General features: G+C 34.3%; 2 protein-coding genes across 3 annotated transcripts in view; one reads left to right on the plus strand and one right to left on the minus strand.

The window, feature by feature from the left end:
- Positions 1-5,742, minus strand: part of LOC110467111 (nephrocystin-4-like) — a 51,207-nt gene extending 45,465 nt beyond the window's left edge. Inside the window, exon 1 of the mRNA XM_021524039.1 lies at positions 5,582-5,742. Within this exon, the coding sequence (XP_021379714.1) occupies positions 5,582-5,734 (153 nt within the window). The 5' untranslated portion in view covers positions 5,735-5,742. The remainder of the gene's footprint in view (positions 1-5,581) is intronic.
- Positions 5,743-5,997: 255 nt separating this feature from the next.
- On the plus strand, positions 5,998-12,112 carry LOC110467132 (phosphatidylinositol N-acetylglucosaminyltransferase subunit P-like). 2 transcript variants are annotated; one of them, XM_021524067.1, is made up of 5 exons: positions 5,998-6,078; positions 6,947-7,065; positions 7,913-7,985; positions 8,821-8,939; positions 10,096-12,112. In XM_021524067.1, exons 2-5 carry the CDS (start codon positions 6,984-6,986, stop codon positions 10,206-10,208), a joined length of 387 nt encoding a protein of 128 aa, XP_021379742.1. In that variant the 5' UTR covers positions 5,998-6,078; positions 6,947-6,983; the 3' UTR covers positions 10,209-12,112. The 2 variants fall into 2 exon arrangements, with proteins under 2 accessions (XP_021379742.1, XP_021379743.1); XM_021524068.1 differs by having other exon boundaries at positions 6,003-6,078; positions 6,954-7,065.
- The last annotated feature ends 691 nt before the right edge of the window (positions 12,113-12,803 follow it).

Here is a 12,803-nt window from a genome sequence, read left to right on the forward strand (position 1 = left end):
TTTAGATTCCTTAATCGATGTTGAACAAGAAAAACTTCAGAAAATTCTACATTTTTTTTTAAAAATGAAGTAAAGTGGATTGAAACATTTTGATACATGCAGTCAATATTTTGTTTCTTTTAAAAGTAATTAAACTGTCACAATATATACATATTAACAAACATACATTATCGGTGCGCAAGACAGATCCTGGAATACATGGATTTATTTTGTTAAATTGTACCTTCATTAAAATTTCATCTAAATTAAATTAAATTGAATGATTGCCAATATTTATTACAGTGTATTATGTTCAAATTTTATTTTCGAGAAGGAAAGGATATTATATATAAATATGTTTTAAAATAAATAGTCCACAGTCAAACCTTCGATAAAGTTATAGAAATTGAATTAAAATAACAAAATGTCCAACGTTCATGTATACGTATAATTAATCAGACAGTCGCATGCGTCAATGACACTTCCCTACCCAGTATACTGCACGCTGACAGTCATTTACAGCATGATATAAATGTATGTACATACATGTATATAGGACTTTAGTCTGTAACACTTGCTATTTTTTACAGTGTATAACATTGAACTTTTTAAAGGTTGGGTTCCAAAGTAGTTAAACACACAGAGCTTTAATTTGGAAAGAAGTTTGAGAGATATAACTGTAAAATTGTTTTGGTTCCCTTGCAGTTTGTTTTATTTTGCTAATCATGTTTTTACAGTGACTTTAGATCAGACAGTTTACAAAGTATATTATATACATGGCTAGAAATCTATTTCAAAAACCACTTGTCAGTTCACCGAGCTTGTACATGTATCTCTAATTTTACTGGTCTGTATACGTAGACAAAAAGGGTAGCTTCGGCATGGGTACGCATGAAACTAGTGACATCTCAACATGGACTAGTGGTTTTAAAAAAGATAGCCCAATCGACTAAGTCAAAATTTGATATTACTTAATTATTAAAATAATTAACAAATATTGGTCAATACCTGTATCTTGGTTAAAAGAATTTGCACTGTAAAATTAGAAACCTAGATCTTATCGAACTGACCTTTAAAATGTATCTCTTATATATAGGCCCTGCTGTATTATTTAACATAAAGTATTATATATGTATCAGTGATTTTTTTGCTCCGTTTTACAGCCAAATACAGGCTGTTTCCTCTAGCTAAAATTTTAAGTACCGTCTTGTTTTCCCAAAATGACCAAAAAATGAGGAATATATTCCCAATTCCAATAAAATAAGTGCTATATTTTCCCCAAATAATAAAGAAACAGACTGTTATAAGATTTATGTAAAAAAAACATTATATATATATTATATAAGAATTTGACATGTGAGTCTGGCTAGCAGTTTTTTAATCCTGTGATTATTCCGACTGGAGATTTCCCTTAGGTCATAAACTATCGGGCTCTTAAACCCTCATTTTCAAGCCCTGATAATTTATAATATGTAGTAAATGTATGTTCTATAATAAAAATAGTTTTATAAGTTTATTGATTTTTAGATGATGTGTTCAAGGGTTGTACAAATCTATTAGTAATGACTACCAGGGGTGGGGTAGAGTTTTATATCAGGGCTTACAAAAGGTACAATATGTCCCTATGCTCTGTGTCGTATATGTACATGCATATCCAACCAAGAAGTGTTCCGAATTTGTTTGACTTTTTTTGGCATGGATTTGTTTGCCATTTTATTATAAATAAAAGGCCATTACTAATTTATATAACTGTCTTTGTCAAATATAAATGAAACTAATATCCCTATTGATATTTCAATAATTTTGAATCAATGAAAATAAACATCATTTATTTATAAAATCAACTGTTATCATTAATATTCCTTCAATAGATTTCCAAGTTATTTTCTCTTGTATAGGTGTCTACAGACCAGGCCAAGATTTTTCTGAAATTTTAACCATTGATAAATGACCAATTCCTGTCCTGGACAACTTTCCCTAGATATCATTTTCCAATCTGTATAGTACTATAAGAGTTGTTCCCCTTTCATGTTCACTTCCATCTACATGTACGTATCACCTAGATGTCATATATAACACATTTATATTGCTCAATATCCATCACCTGTGATAAAAATCTAATGAACAAATGTTCCAAGTATCATTTCGGAACAAATTATTTATTTTATGTGTCAATAATATTTTTTTTCAGTTATTTTTTTTATTAAAGTTTACATTTAATTGCCTGCAGGTTCATGAAACGACTGCATCAAATTAAGTATACTGTACACAGCGAATATCATTAGAATGTCCCTGGTTTTGTTTGCTACCTTATTACCTACTGTCAAAATGCACAGGACAGTCGTATGGCGCAGTGGATAGCGCACTTGTAATTGCCTTTAACCAAGCTTTAAGGCAGCCGGGTGCGAATCCTGATACTGCAGTTTCCTTCCACATTAAGACCCCCAACAGCTAACATCCAAGCCAACGAGAGTGATTAATACAACTTGATATAACTTGTTTCATAATTGTTGTAAAATAAAGTTGATATTTCATTACAATTCCATACAAGTCAATGTGTTGCCAAACCATGTGGCAACCCCACATGGCTAAACAAAAGGTGGCAGTATACTTATAACAAGGTTTTACTGTATATAAACTATAACTTTAGATTGCACTGCAGTTTATAATTCATTACAGTTACCAAAGGATATTGAATAGTTCTTTATCTATCTTTTAACATAAATTAGCATTTCATCTCATTTATGGCTGCATAAATTAGTTAAGCCTGCCATCATCTATTATGCTATTTATCTTATGCATTAGTTTGATATTTTATTTTTGGGAAAAAGTAAGGTCTCATGTCCATTTATTGTGAATGTTGACTGTACAAGGCAAGGAAAAAGATGAGAACCCTTGGATTTGAAAGTAGAAAAGTCCTTTCCTACACCAATAATTTAACCAAATATTCCTATTGTAATAATGAAGTACTTGATTTATGTCAAAGCTTTTTTCACTAATTTGCAAATGATGCATGATGCTCACGAATCGAGAAAATGTGTTGTGGTATATACCCTGGGAAAATTCCTGGACTTTGAGAGCAGTGTCCCATTTTCAGCATTTTTTAGTCAATATCAAAATCGAGAGGGACGATTCTAAATAAGAATAAAATAAAATTGGAACATTATGGCCCCCTATACAGGATTATCTCTGTATAGTGTATACCAAATTAGGAATTGTGAAATGATACCACCGACACTGATTTTTTGCAAAGTATCATCTAAATGACTTAAATATCCTTATCAATCAAAAGTTATTTCATTTTAGATGATACCATTGCATTGTCATGTGAACTGAAAACAAGCTGAGATGTTATTTGTTAAATGTTTGTTTTTAAATTGGGAATTTTTCAGAGATTTTGGTAAATAAAAATTTAGCAATTAATTTTAATTGTGATTTAAATGGTAAAGAATTTTCCATTGGGAAGGGATCCCAGCATTATGTCTTTTATTTACTCATGAAAGTTTTAAGTATTTTGAGTATAATGTAAAATACAGCACAATATTGACAATAAGTAAAGATCAGTCTAAGGGCAATCAAGCCTGTTCGCCATAATCATGGCACATTACAGCATCTTATACCATATCTTACCAGTATATTAAGGGGATTGGAGACCTAACCCTGACGTGGAAAAACCCATTGACAGATGTCTGTGATTTCCAATGAACTATGTAGATATACAATACAGGTAACTTTATATGTACTTTACAGTGCCTGGTTCCTTTCACAAAAACTCTATCATATAAATAAATCAAAGCCATTTATATATTCCAATCACTCAAGAATAAAGGTAGTAAATATGCGTATGATCACTCTAGACTGGCCGCTGTCTCTAGAATATTGAATTACATATATGTATTTAGAAAACAATTAACTTTGATAATTTTGATCACTTGGATGTCTGATTCTTAGTTCTAAACTAGGGGGAGATATGCTAGTAGTAAAATGCAGTTGAGAAATTCTTCGCCAAAACTTGGGGGCTTGTTACATATACGTGAGTCTTAGATCACACATGAAACTAAAATATAATCAATCTTGCTATATGTTCACCAAGGAAAAGCAACCATAGCCATAGGTTTATGCATTCATTTATCATTATATATTATAAGGGACTATTGGTTTTATATAATAGCTATATTTTCAATTATAGTATATCAATTCTATCTTCTTGTAATATGATGTATATGTACATGTAACTGTTCTGTTTCACTGTGTCTTGAAAAAGGAGCGGATCGCTCCGAAAATTTGACAACCTAAACTTGTCCACACTGTTGGAATTACTTCTTTGCCCCATAAATACATGCATATATACATATATGTTATTGCGGACTATTACCTCACCCCCGCCCCAACAATTTTAAACTGGACTTAACCAGTCTTTGATTTGGTAAGGTTCAAATGTGTTAATGGTTTAAAAAGATCACTGTTGAATTACCAGTGCATATAATACTGAAAATATACATATTAAATATTCTCACCATCCGTCATATCAGACAATCTCTTAGGCAATCAGAAGCCATCTCCTGCAATTGTGCCCCTGGATCAGGGATGCACCTAAATGCACAAACTAAAGTACTAGTGTTTCTTATGTTTGATACAATGGTTCATATATTGTTAGAATCCAATACCTGCATAGTTAAAATGGAGAGTGCATGTTAAAAATGGTTTTCAGTGCTGCAGAGCCGCCTTGAATGCCTCAAGTTTCCCGATGAAGACGATTTACTCCTTTAAATGGTTCCAATCAGGAATACTCTTTGTGAAGAGGCTGTACATATTTTTGTAGACTAGAATTGTTGCTGGTATTGACAAGAGACACCTTAAATGGTTTCTGTACATGGTAGAAGCTCTCCTATCCTTTAAACCATACAGATGATCTAATTGGTCATCTGTATGGCTTAATTAATTGTTTGTTGGAAACCTTCATAGTCAGTTAACAATATTTTGAGGTGGCAGTACCAGTGCTGGCACTAACCCTTTGACCACTTTAATTTAAATGGGAATGTCAGCCGCAACTCCTTTCTCATTTTCTGTAATGCACTGGATGGTCCCTAGATAGGTCTCTCAAGCAAACATCTCCACAAATATCACATGCTGCTTGCTGTTAGATCCTATCAACATCTATATGCTCAGGTCATTTAAGGACGGCCTCCACTGTGTGCAAGATGCATGCGTGTGTGTTTTGGGAGGCTGAGATATGTGTTTGTCTCCTTGTGATAGCGCGGAACTGATTCTGACTCTGAAACATACTGCCGAAGACACCCAGCAGGACAACCCACCCGTTTGTTTGATGAATACGACATAAAATCATCTTCTTTTACACTGTTCTTTGTATCTCTGGATCCTTAAATTTGAATTTCTTTATTAAGTGTTATGTTGGATTGAGGTTGCTACATGTATTTCTTTGCGATGGACAAAGACAACTATATCCTTTATACAAAATATTCACAATATTTGTATATTTTCTGCTGTGAGAGAACTGATAATGTAAAATCCATGTCAACATTTTCGCATCAAAACATGCTCAGACACGCGGCAAAATATAAATTTAAAATTGAATACTTACTCGAACAAATAGACCTTCAATTCCCGTCAGGCTTATACAAATCGGAGTTGATATTTCAGGAGCAGCTTGTTCCCGGTTTTCTGCAGGTGGCAAATGGTTATTTTTCTCGAAAAAATCCTTCCACTGTTTACCAGTGGAGACAATCGCCGCCATGATGTAAACAGAAATGGTACTTCCGGTATTTAATCAACTATAATATAGAAAACATAAGTATATCTTTTTCCGGAAACAAATAAAAGTTCATTACATTCTGTTTCTTTAGTATGTTTGTTTGATCTAAATATATAAATATATAGCAAAATAAAATTAAGTAAGAAATGTTCATTAAAAATTCAATAACATTGAATTATCAATGTTGAAAGAAAGTAATATTCTTTCCGGATATACAATGACCTAATACGGTTTACTATATTATAATTTTGCGGTGTGTTTACAGGAAGGAAAAGAAGAACTTGAAACAATATTCTGCTTGGTTCATGATTTAGACTAGTATCAAGGTAAACAGTAAGCACAGTGTGCTACAGGATGTTGATATACTTGTTCCCGTCATAGATCATGTAGGAAACAGCTGTTTTACCTAGTAGATAGAAATGTAGCTCGAGTTTCCTCTGGCCCTGACACCAGACGTTAGACTTTTTGACAGATAGTATTAGTTATAGATGTCTAGATAACAATCTGTCAAAATGTCTAAGGCTGGGTCAGGGCCAGAAGAAACACGGGCTTATAGAAATGGACAAATAGAAATATATGGTAACTATACAGGTGTTTGGGTTTTAGAATATATATTTGTTACAGTTAAGCATTGCACATGATAATATCACATCACTATAATATAGTTAATAGTTGGGTTCTAGATTAAATATAACGCTTCTTTTTTAAGTATTGCATCCAACTATACTAATAAATCATATGATACCTGTGCGAAACCTAATTAAATCACATTAATTCCAGAACCCGAGCACCTGTAACTACCAACCCGACCATGGCTATACAAAATTGAAAGCTTATTGTAATGTTATTGTCGCCTTATGACATATTTCAAGCAAGAATAATTTTAACGATAGAAGTCTGTGTTTCCAAAGTGATCAACGTAGGTTAATCTGTCTGTAATCATGACTTTATTTTTATATTATATATGTGTTAAAACTCCCTCTAGTTTGAAACAGCTGGTTACTCTGATCCTAGTATCAGACAATCCAAAGGATCAACATTAGTTGATGTTTTTCTTAATAATTCAGTTTTCAAGAGATGGGGGCCGTCTACTATAATCTAATTGTGTTTAAAACTGGTGTTATATATATAAAGAATTGTTTTCAGATCAATGTAAAATTATCTATCAACTGTGAATTTGTTACTGCCTAATAGCTTATAGCTGAGCATGCAGCGTTGATTGTGGTAAAGAATGCCGGAACATTCCCCATCACCAACACCTGAACGTGCCATCTACGGATTTTTCCTGTACCTGCTGGCATTTGTTTTGTTTTGTAAGTTTATGCAGCAAAGTCATATAGAAGACCTTTGGGATCCAGTTGTGCTTGTAATGTTCTCTGGGGTGTAAATAAACTATTATGAAGAATTCTGACTTAATTGTCTTACATTCAGGTATACTTTAGATATAATAAGATTACATGTATACATGTATTTGTTATATATCGGGAGAAGGCGTTGATAAGTTGTTATAACCTGTGCCTAATCCTATGTCTAATTTTGGCAATAAATATGTTTATACTTAACTAATACATGTATTTGTAAATGGTCAGTTTAAAAGTATGTTGAAAGACAGATGTGTATTGTAACATATGCAGGTATATCATTTCCTCACAAACACATTTAAAACTGGTATTTTAAAAAACTCAATATATATAATGCACCCTTTTTCAACACATCCTGTAAACCTTATTAGGTTTAAAAAAAAAAATGAGAAGTGGCCTAATTTACAAGCAAATTTTGTTTTGAATAAATACTGTATATTATATGCTTATTGGCAAGTACCTTAAATATTAGTATATCTTCTGCAAAATAAATTTGCGAAGGGTTATAGAATCACCCGTTTGTTTGTCCGTTCGTGATTGACTGTCAACCTTGATCCTTGTAAACCCAACTCCTCCTAAACCTTGTGTTGGATTATTTTGTAAATTTACACAGTGAAAATACTTGTATGAAGTTGTGCATGAAGAAAGGACTTGACTCTTTGACTATATTTCATGGAGTTGTGTCCCTTGAAACTTTAATTTCTGCTCCAGAAACACTGTAATTAAGCACAAGGTGGTATATTTTTGTGAGCTCACTAACAGTTTCTTTAGTTTGACATTCAATGACCTATTTTTTCAGTTTTGTACCTTGTATGGGCGTGGGTACCAGATGCATGGTTACACCAACTTGGACTTGACTACTGGCCGCAGAAGTGAGTATATAGTGATGTTTTCTACATTTTTACATATATATATGATTTTTTTTGTTTTTGTAAAATAGGTTAATTGCTATCAAAACTGTACATTCCTCTTAATTTAGAACAAGTCTCCCAAATTCTTACTTTCATTTCTTCAATTATGAAATCGGACACATAATCCTATCTTGAAAGATGTTCAACACTATTTCTTGAAGGAAAATACATTTCTTATTTTGTCTTCAAATACATGGAAAAAATAAAGATAAATATGAAGGGTAAAAAAGTCTGGCACAGAAAGGGTGATACATGTACATTGAGGTGTGGGTGATTCCTCATCTATCATAACTCTGTTAAATAAAATAAGCATCATAAGTTCTTAATTAGGTTATCAGAAGCATCATTAGTCCTTAATTAGGTTATCAGGACTCTATATTACGTGTGATATGTATGGCCCTAAGAGAGTGAATGGTATAATTAAGCTTATAGTCCTAAAGACCATGTGAAACAGTTTTCAACTTTCACAATGAACTGGACTCTTACTCAGCTCTTAATTTTTTTATAATTCACATCACACAAAATAACACATTGAAAAGCAATTATTTTATAAAGGGCTATATTCAGATTGACATAATGTCTAATATATATATATATATATGTATTATTTTAAGATTCTGTTTAGATGTCCAACATCCAAGATGATATGCACATACAGCTACTAACACACCTGCAGGCTTCAGCATTAGGTAAATGCTGTAGACCTTGGGGCTAGCTGCAGCTGGTCTAGTGACCAAAACATATACAGAATTTACACATATATAACCCTGACTTGTAACCGATTTTCACTTTACAGACAATGGGCAGTTGCCTTACCTACATTTGCGTGCTTCTGTTTCCTGATGAGCTATTCTCTCTATTTTGGATTGACCTTTCTGAACTCTCCGCCACTTACATCAAGGGAGATAATCAAAGGTGAGAGCAAAATCTGCCAATGTACTGTAGGAAGTTTATACAGGGCTAGAAATTCATTTTGAATACCACTTGTCTGTTGGGGTAGTTATATCCAATTGTTATTAGTCCATGTGCAATTTCATAGCTGAAAACTATTCAACAAGATAATTAAGCTTTAACTCATTCACCCCTGAAGACACATTTGAACTCTTCCTAATCAACGGTTGGAATAGTTCATTATGAAGTTTCAGGGGTGGATGAGTTAATCATTTTTGACTAGTCAATCTGGCTAGCAGTTTTTAGAATCACTAGTCTAGTTGGAGATTCTTACTAGTCTCAGACGATCAGGCTATCATAACTGTAAAGTCCTGTTATGGCATTTTGAATAAATTTACAACAATTAATGATTATCCTGATAATGATTCATATCCTTTAATCAGATGGGTAAAACGTCTGTACTCCCAGGTGTTATGCCTGTATACCAAGGTGTTATTACAGATTAAGATTTTATTATTCATACTATGGACTTTAGTGTGAATATGATGTGATATGAACCTGCAACAATGATATCAACTAAGGTAAGGGCAAGGTTATTTTAACCTTTTCAGGTTCATATCCCATCATACTTACCTTCACAAATATCCATAATTTGGTAAATTGTATGCTTTAATGAAAATTAAAAAAAAAGGAAGGTTTTTAAATGTTGAATTGCAGGTTTCAAATGCACATCTTGGCTAAGATAACAGTCATGCTGACCATGCAAAAATATCTTTTGTATGTTGAAAAATTACCTATGAATATTCATGTATCAAACACCTAGTTAAGTGTAGGACTATTTACATGTATTTTGAAATTGATATTCACTGCAAAACTGATTTACAGTAAAACCTCATTATACTGCCACCAGTTGTCAAGAGGAACTTTGGTGTTATTGAGGGGTTTGGCAATAAGTTGTGGGAAATGTATAAAAAAATCTAAAAAAAATGAAAAAATGAACCCTTAAAATAAGTTGGCAGTGAACAAGGTGGCAAATGAAACAGAGAGCATTATGTGGAGGTTTTACTGTGCATGAGTTTTTGAGAACTGGTCACATGTATATGTTTAGTGTCCTGCTAATGAGATTGCAAGAAGTCATCAAGTATTATACAGTAACATCATTTACGGGTTGCTTTTTCAGATAGTCACACCATTGTGCCGTCAGACAGAAGCTTCCCACCCGAGTCCATACCTCCACTGGCTGACCTTTCCATCACAGAGGTCAACAAGAGACTGTATCTACATGATTCATGACATTAGGGTCAGAGGTCACCATTGATCTGATCATGACTTGTCCATGGGCAACAAATGGCTAATTAGTAACAGTAATCAATAGGGTCAAAGGTCATCAGAGAACTGACCTAGACCTATGCATGGTCAACAAATGGCCAATTATTGACATTACTCAATAGGGTCAAAGGTTACTAGAGATCTGATCCAGATCTGCCATGGTAAACAAGTGGCTGATTATTGACATTATTCAATGAGGTTAGAAGTCACAAGAGACCTGATCCTGACCTGTCTAAAGTCATCAAATGACTCTATATTGACATTAATCAATGGGGTCAAAGGTCACCAGAGATCTGATCCTTACTTATTGATATTTATCCATGAGGTCAGAGGTTACCCAGAGACCTGATACTGATCTGTCCATGGGCAACATTTGGCTGTTTATTGACATTCATCCTTACGGTCAAAGGTCACCAGAGATCTGAACCTTACCTGTCCATGTTTAATAAGTAGCAGATTATTGACATAAATCTATGAGGTCAGAGGTCACCAGAGACCTAATTCTGACCTCTCCATATTCAATAGATGGCTGATTATTGAGATTAATCATTAGGGTCAGAGGTCACCAGAGAATAGATCCTTACCTGTCCATGGTCAACAAGTGGCAGATTATTGATATTAACCCATGAGGTCAGAGGTCACCAGAGATCTGATCGTGTTCACAAGTGGCTTAATCTGTATAGTTATGAAAGTCTAACAGTAGAACTCTTTTGTTGTACATTAATTACGGTATAATGTTGTGGAAATGGGTTTGGTCAAAGGGCCTGTACTCGAATCACCCTCAACCCAATTACTATACATTATAAATATTGGTGCTCATCAGTGTTTATTCCAGAAAATATTTTACATTGTGATGTGTCGGTGTTTGTTTTACCTAAATGTTACAACAGCCTGTTCCTTTATGAATTGGGAAAATATAGCATGATTTGTATTGAAATTGGGAATACATTCCTCATGTTTTGGTCATTTTGGGAAACAGCCTGTACTTGGCTGTAAAAATGAGCTAAAAATCACTGGGTGTATTCTTACAGTATATTGAAAACTTTTAAGGAAGTATTTTTCTTACTCTCTTGACAGATAGTTGAAATGTACAAAAGCTAGATGCACAGAAAAAAATAACTTTCATCAAAATACCATTGAATAATAAATGTTTGGAAAATACAATGTGTGGGTGCGTTATTGTGTGGGTACGTTATTGTGTGGGTACGTTATTGTGTGGGTACATGTATGTGTGGATTGCATGGCATCTATTCACTTCATTAGAAAGTATTTATAAGTCGATCAGCAATGTCCGATGCTCTATCATTTAAAGACGGGATCCCTTGTAAGCTTGTTAACCTTGGTGTTGTTTCTGTGTTGCTGCTATCATGACAGAAGATAATGTTAGCATTGTTTGTTTATGAGGAATCAGTGATGCTGATATTGTTAGGAGAAGTAATCCCACTGATCTGGCACTACACATGTTAGTGTAGTTTTGCCCTCTGTGTAGTAAAACGAAGAAATGGTATCTAGGTATACTGCCTAGCCTCATTGAAACATAGATTACTAGACTGTTTGTTACCAGGAATCCAAAGATGACTTTGTTTCATTTAGTCCAGCTGCTTTTCCAAATTTGGCCGCAGTGGCCGAGTGGTTAAGGCGTCGTCTGGCCGTCTATTAAAATCACTTTCGCTCTTTGCACCCCTGGAATATATGTCATAGCAAAATTAAAGGCTCAGTGTGCAGACAAGCAGGCTAGTTTGATCCTTTGATGTACATCAAAAGAAACTTGCTGGAACGTAACGTTAAAAATTGTAATCTTCAAAAGATGGGTATCAGTCTAGCGATTGGTCAGGTTTTTTTTACCTGCGACCAATCAAATAGCTATCTTTGTGCCTTCAATTTTGCTATGACATATTCCAGGGGTGCAGAAAGTGAAAGTTAGCGTAACCCCTGGAGTAGTGAGGATGTCCAACACCCGGGTTGCAGGTTCGAGGTTTATGTGGGGCAGTCACTGTACTGGCCAAGTTTGGTGGGGGGTTTTCCAGGCACTCCAGTTTTCCTTCTCAACCAAAACATAGCACATCCTTGAATGACCATAGCTGTTGGCAGGACGTAAACCACAAAACAAACCAAAAGCTTCTCAAAATCAAATAAGTCTGCCAAATTCCTGTGAAATTAGTTCCTCTGATTGAGGTCTTGTTGTGTCCAACATAGCCAGGTGTTTTTAATTTACATCCTTGAATTACCCGAATTTGTACAAATGTTGTGTAGCAAATGACTTGACAGAGCCGAGACAAAGTCTCAAGTGACCTATTGCGATCGCCTTTTGTTCATCGTCGTCCGTCGTCCGTCGTGCGTCCGTAAACAATTTACATTTTCGACTTCTTCTCCAAAACCCCTGAACCAATTTCAGTGAAATTTTGCAGGGACCTTCCATGGACAAAGGTCAACAAAAAGAGTTGCCGGTTTAGTCCTAAGCCCCCAGGGGCCTGAGGGGCGGGGCCAAAAAGGGTCAAATTGACTAAAATTTCAAAAATCTTCTTCTCCAAAACCCCTGAACCAATTTCAATGAAATTT

Source organism: Mizuhopecten yessoensis, unplaced genomic scaffold (assembly GCF_002113885.1).
Source record: "Mizuhopecten yessoensis strain PY_sf001 unplaced genomic scaffold, ASM211388v2 scaffold11161, whole genome shotgun sequence".
In the NCBI taxonomy this organism is placed as follows: Eukaryota; Metazoa; Mollusca; class Bivalvia; order Pectinida; family Pectinidae; genus Mizuhopecten; species Mizuhopecten yessoensis.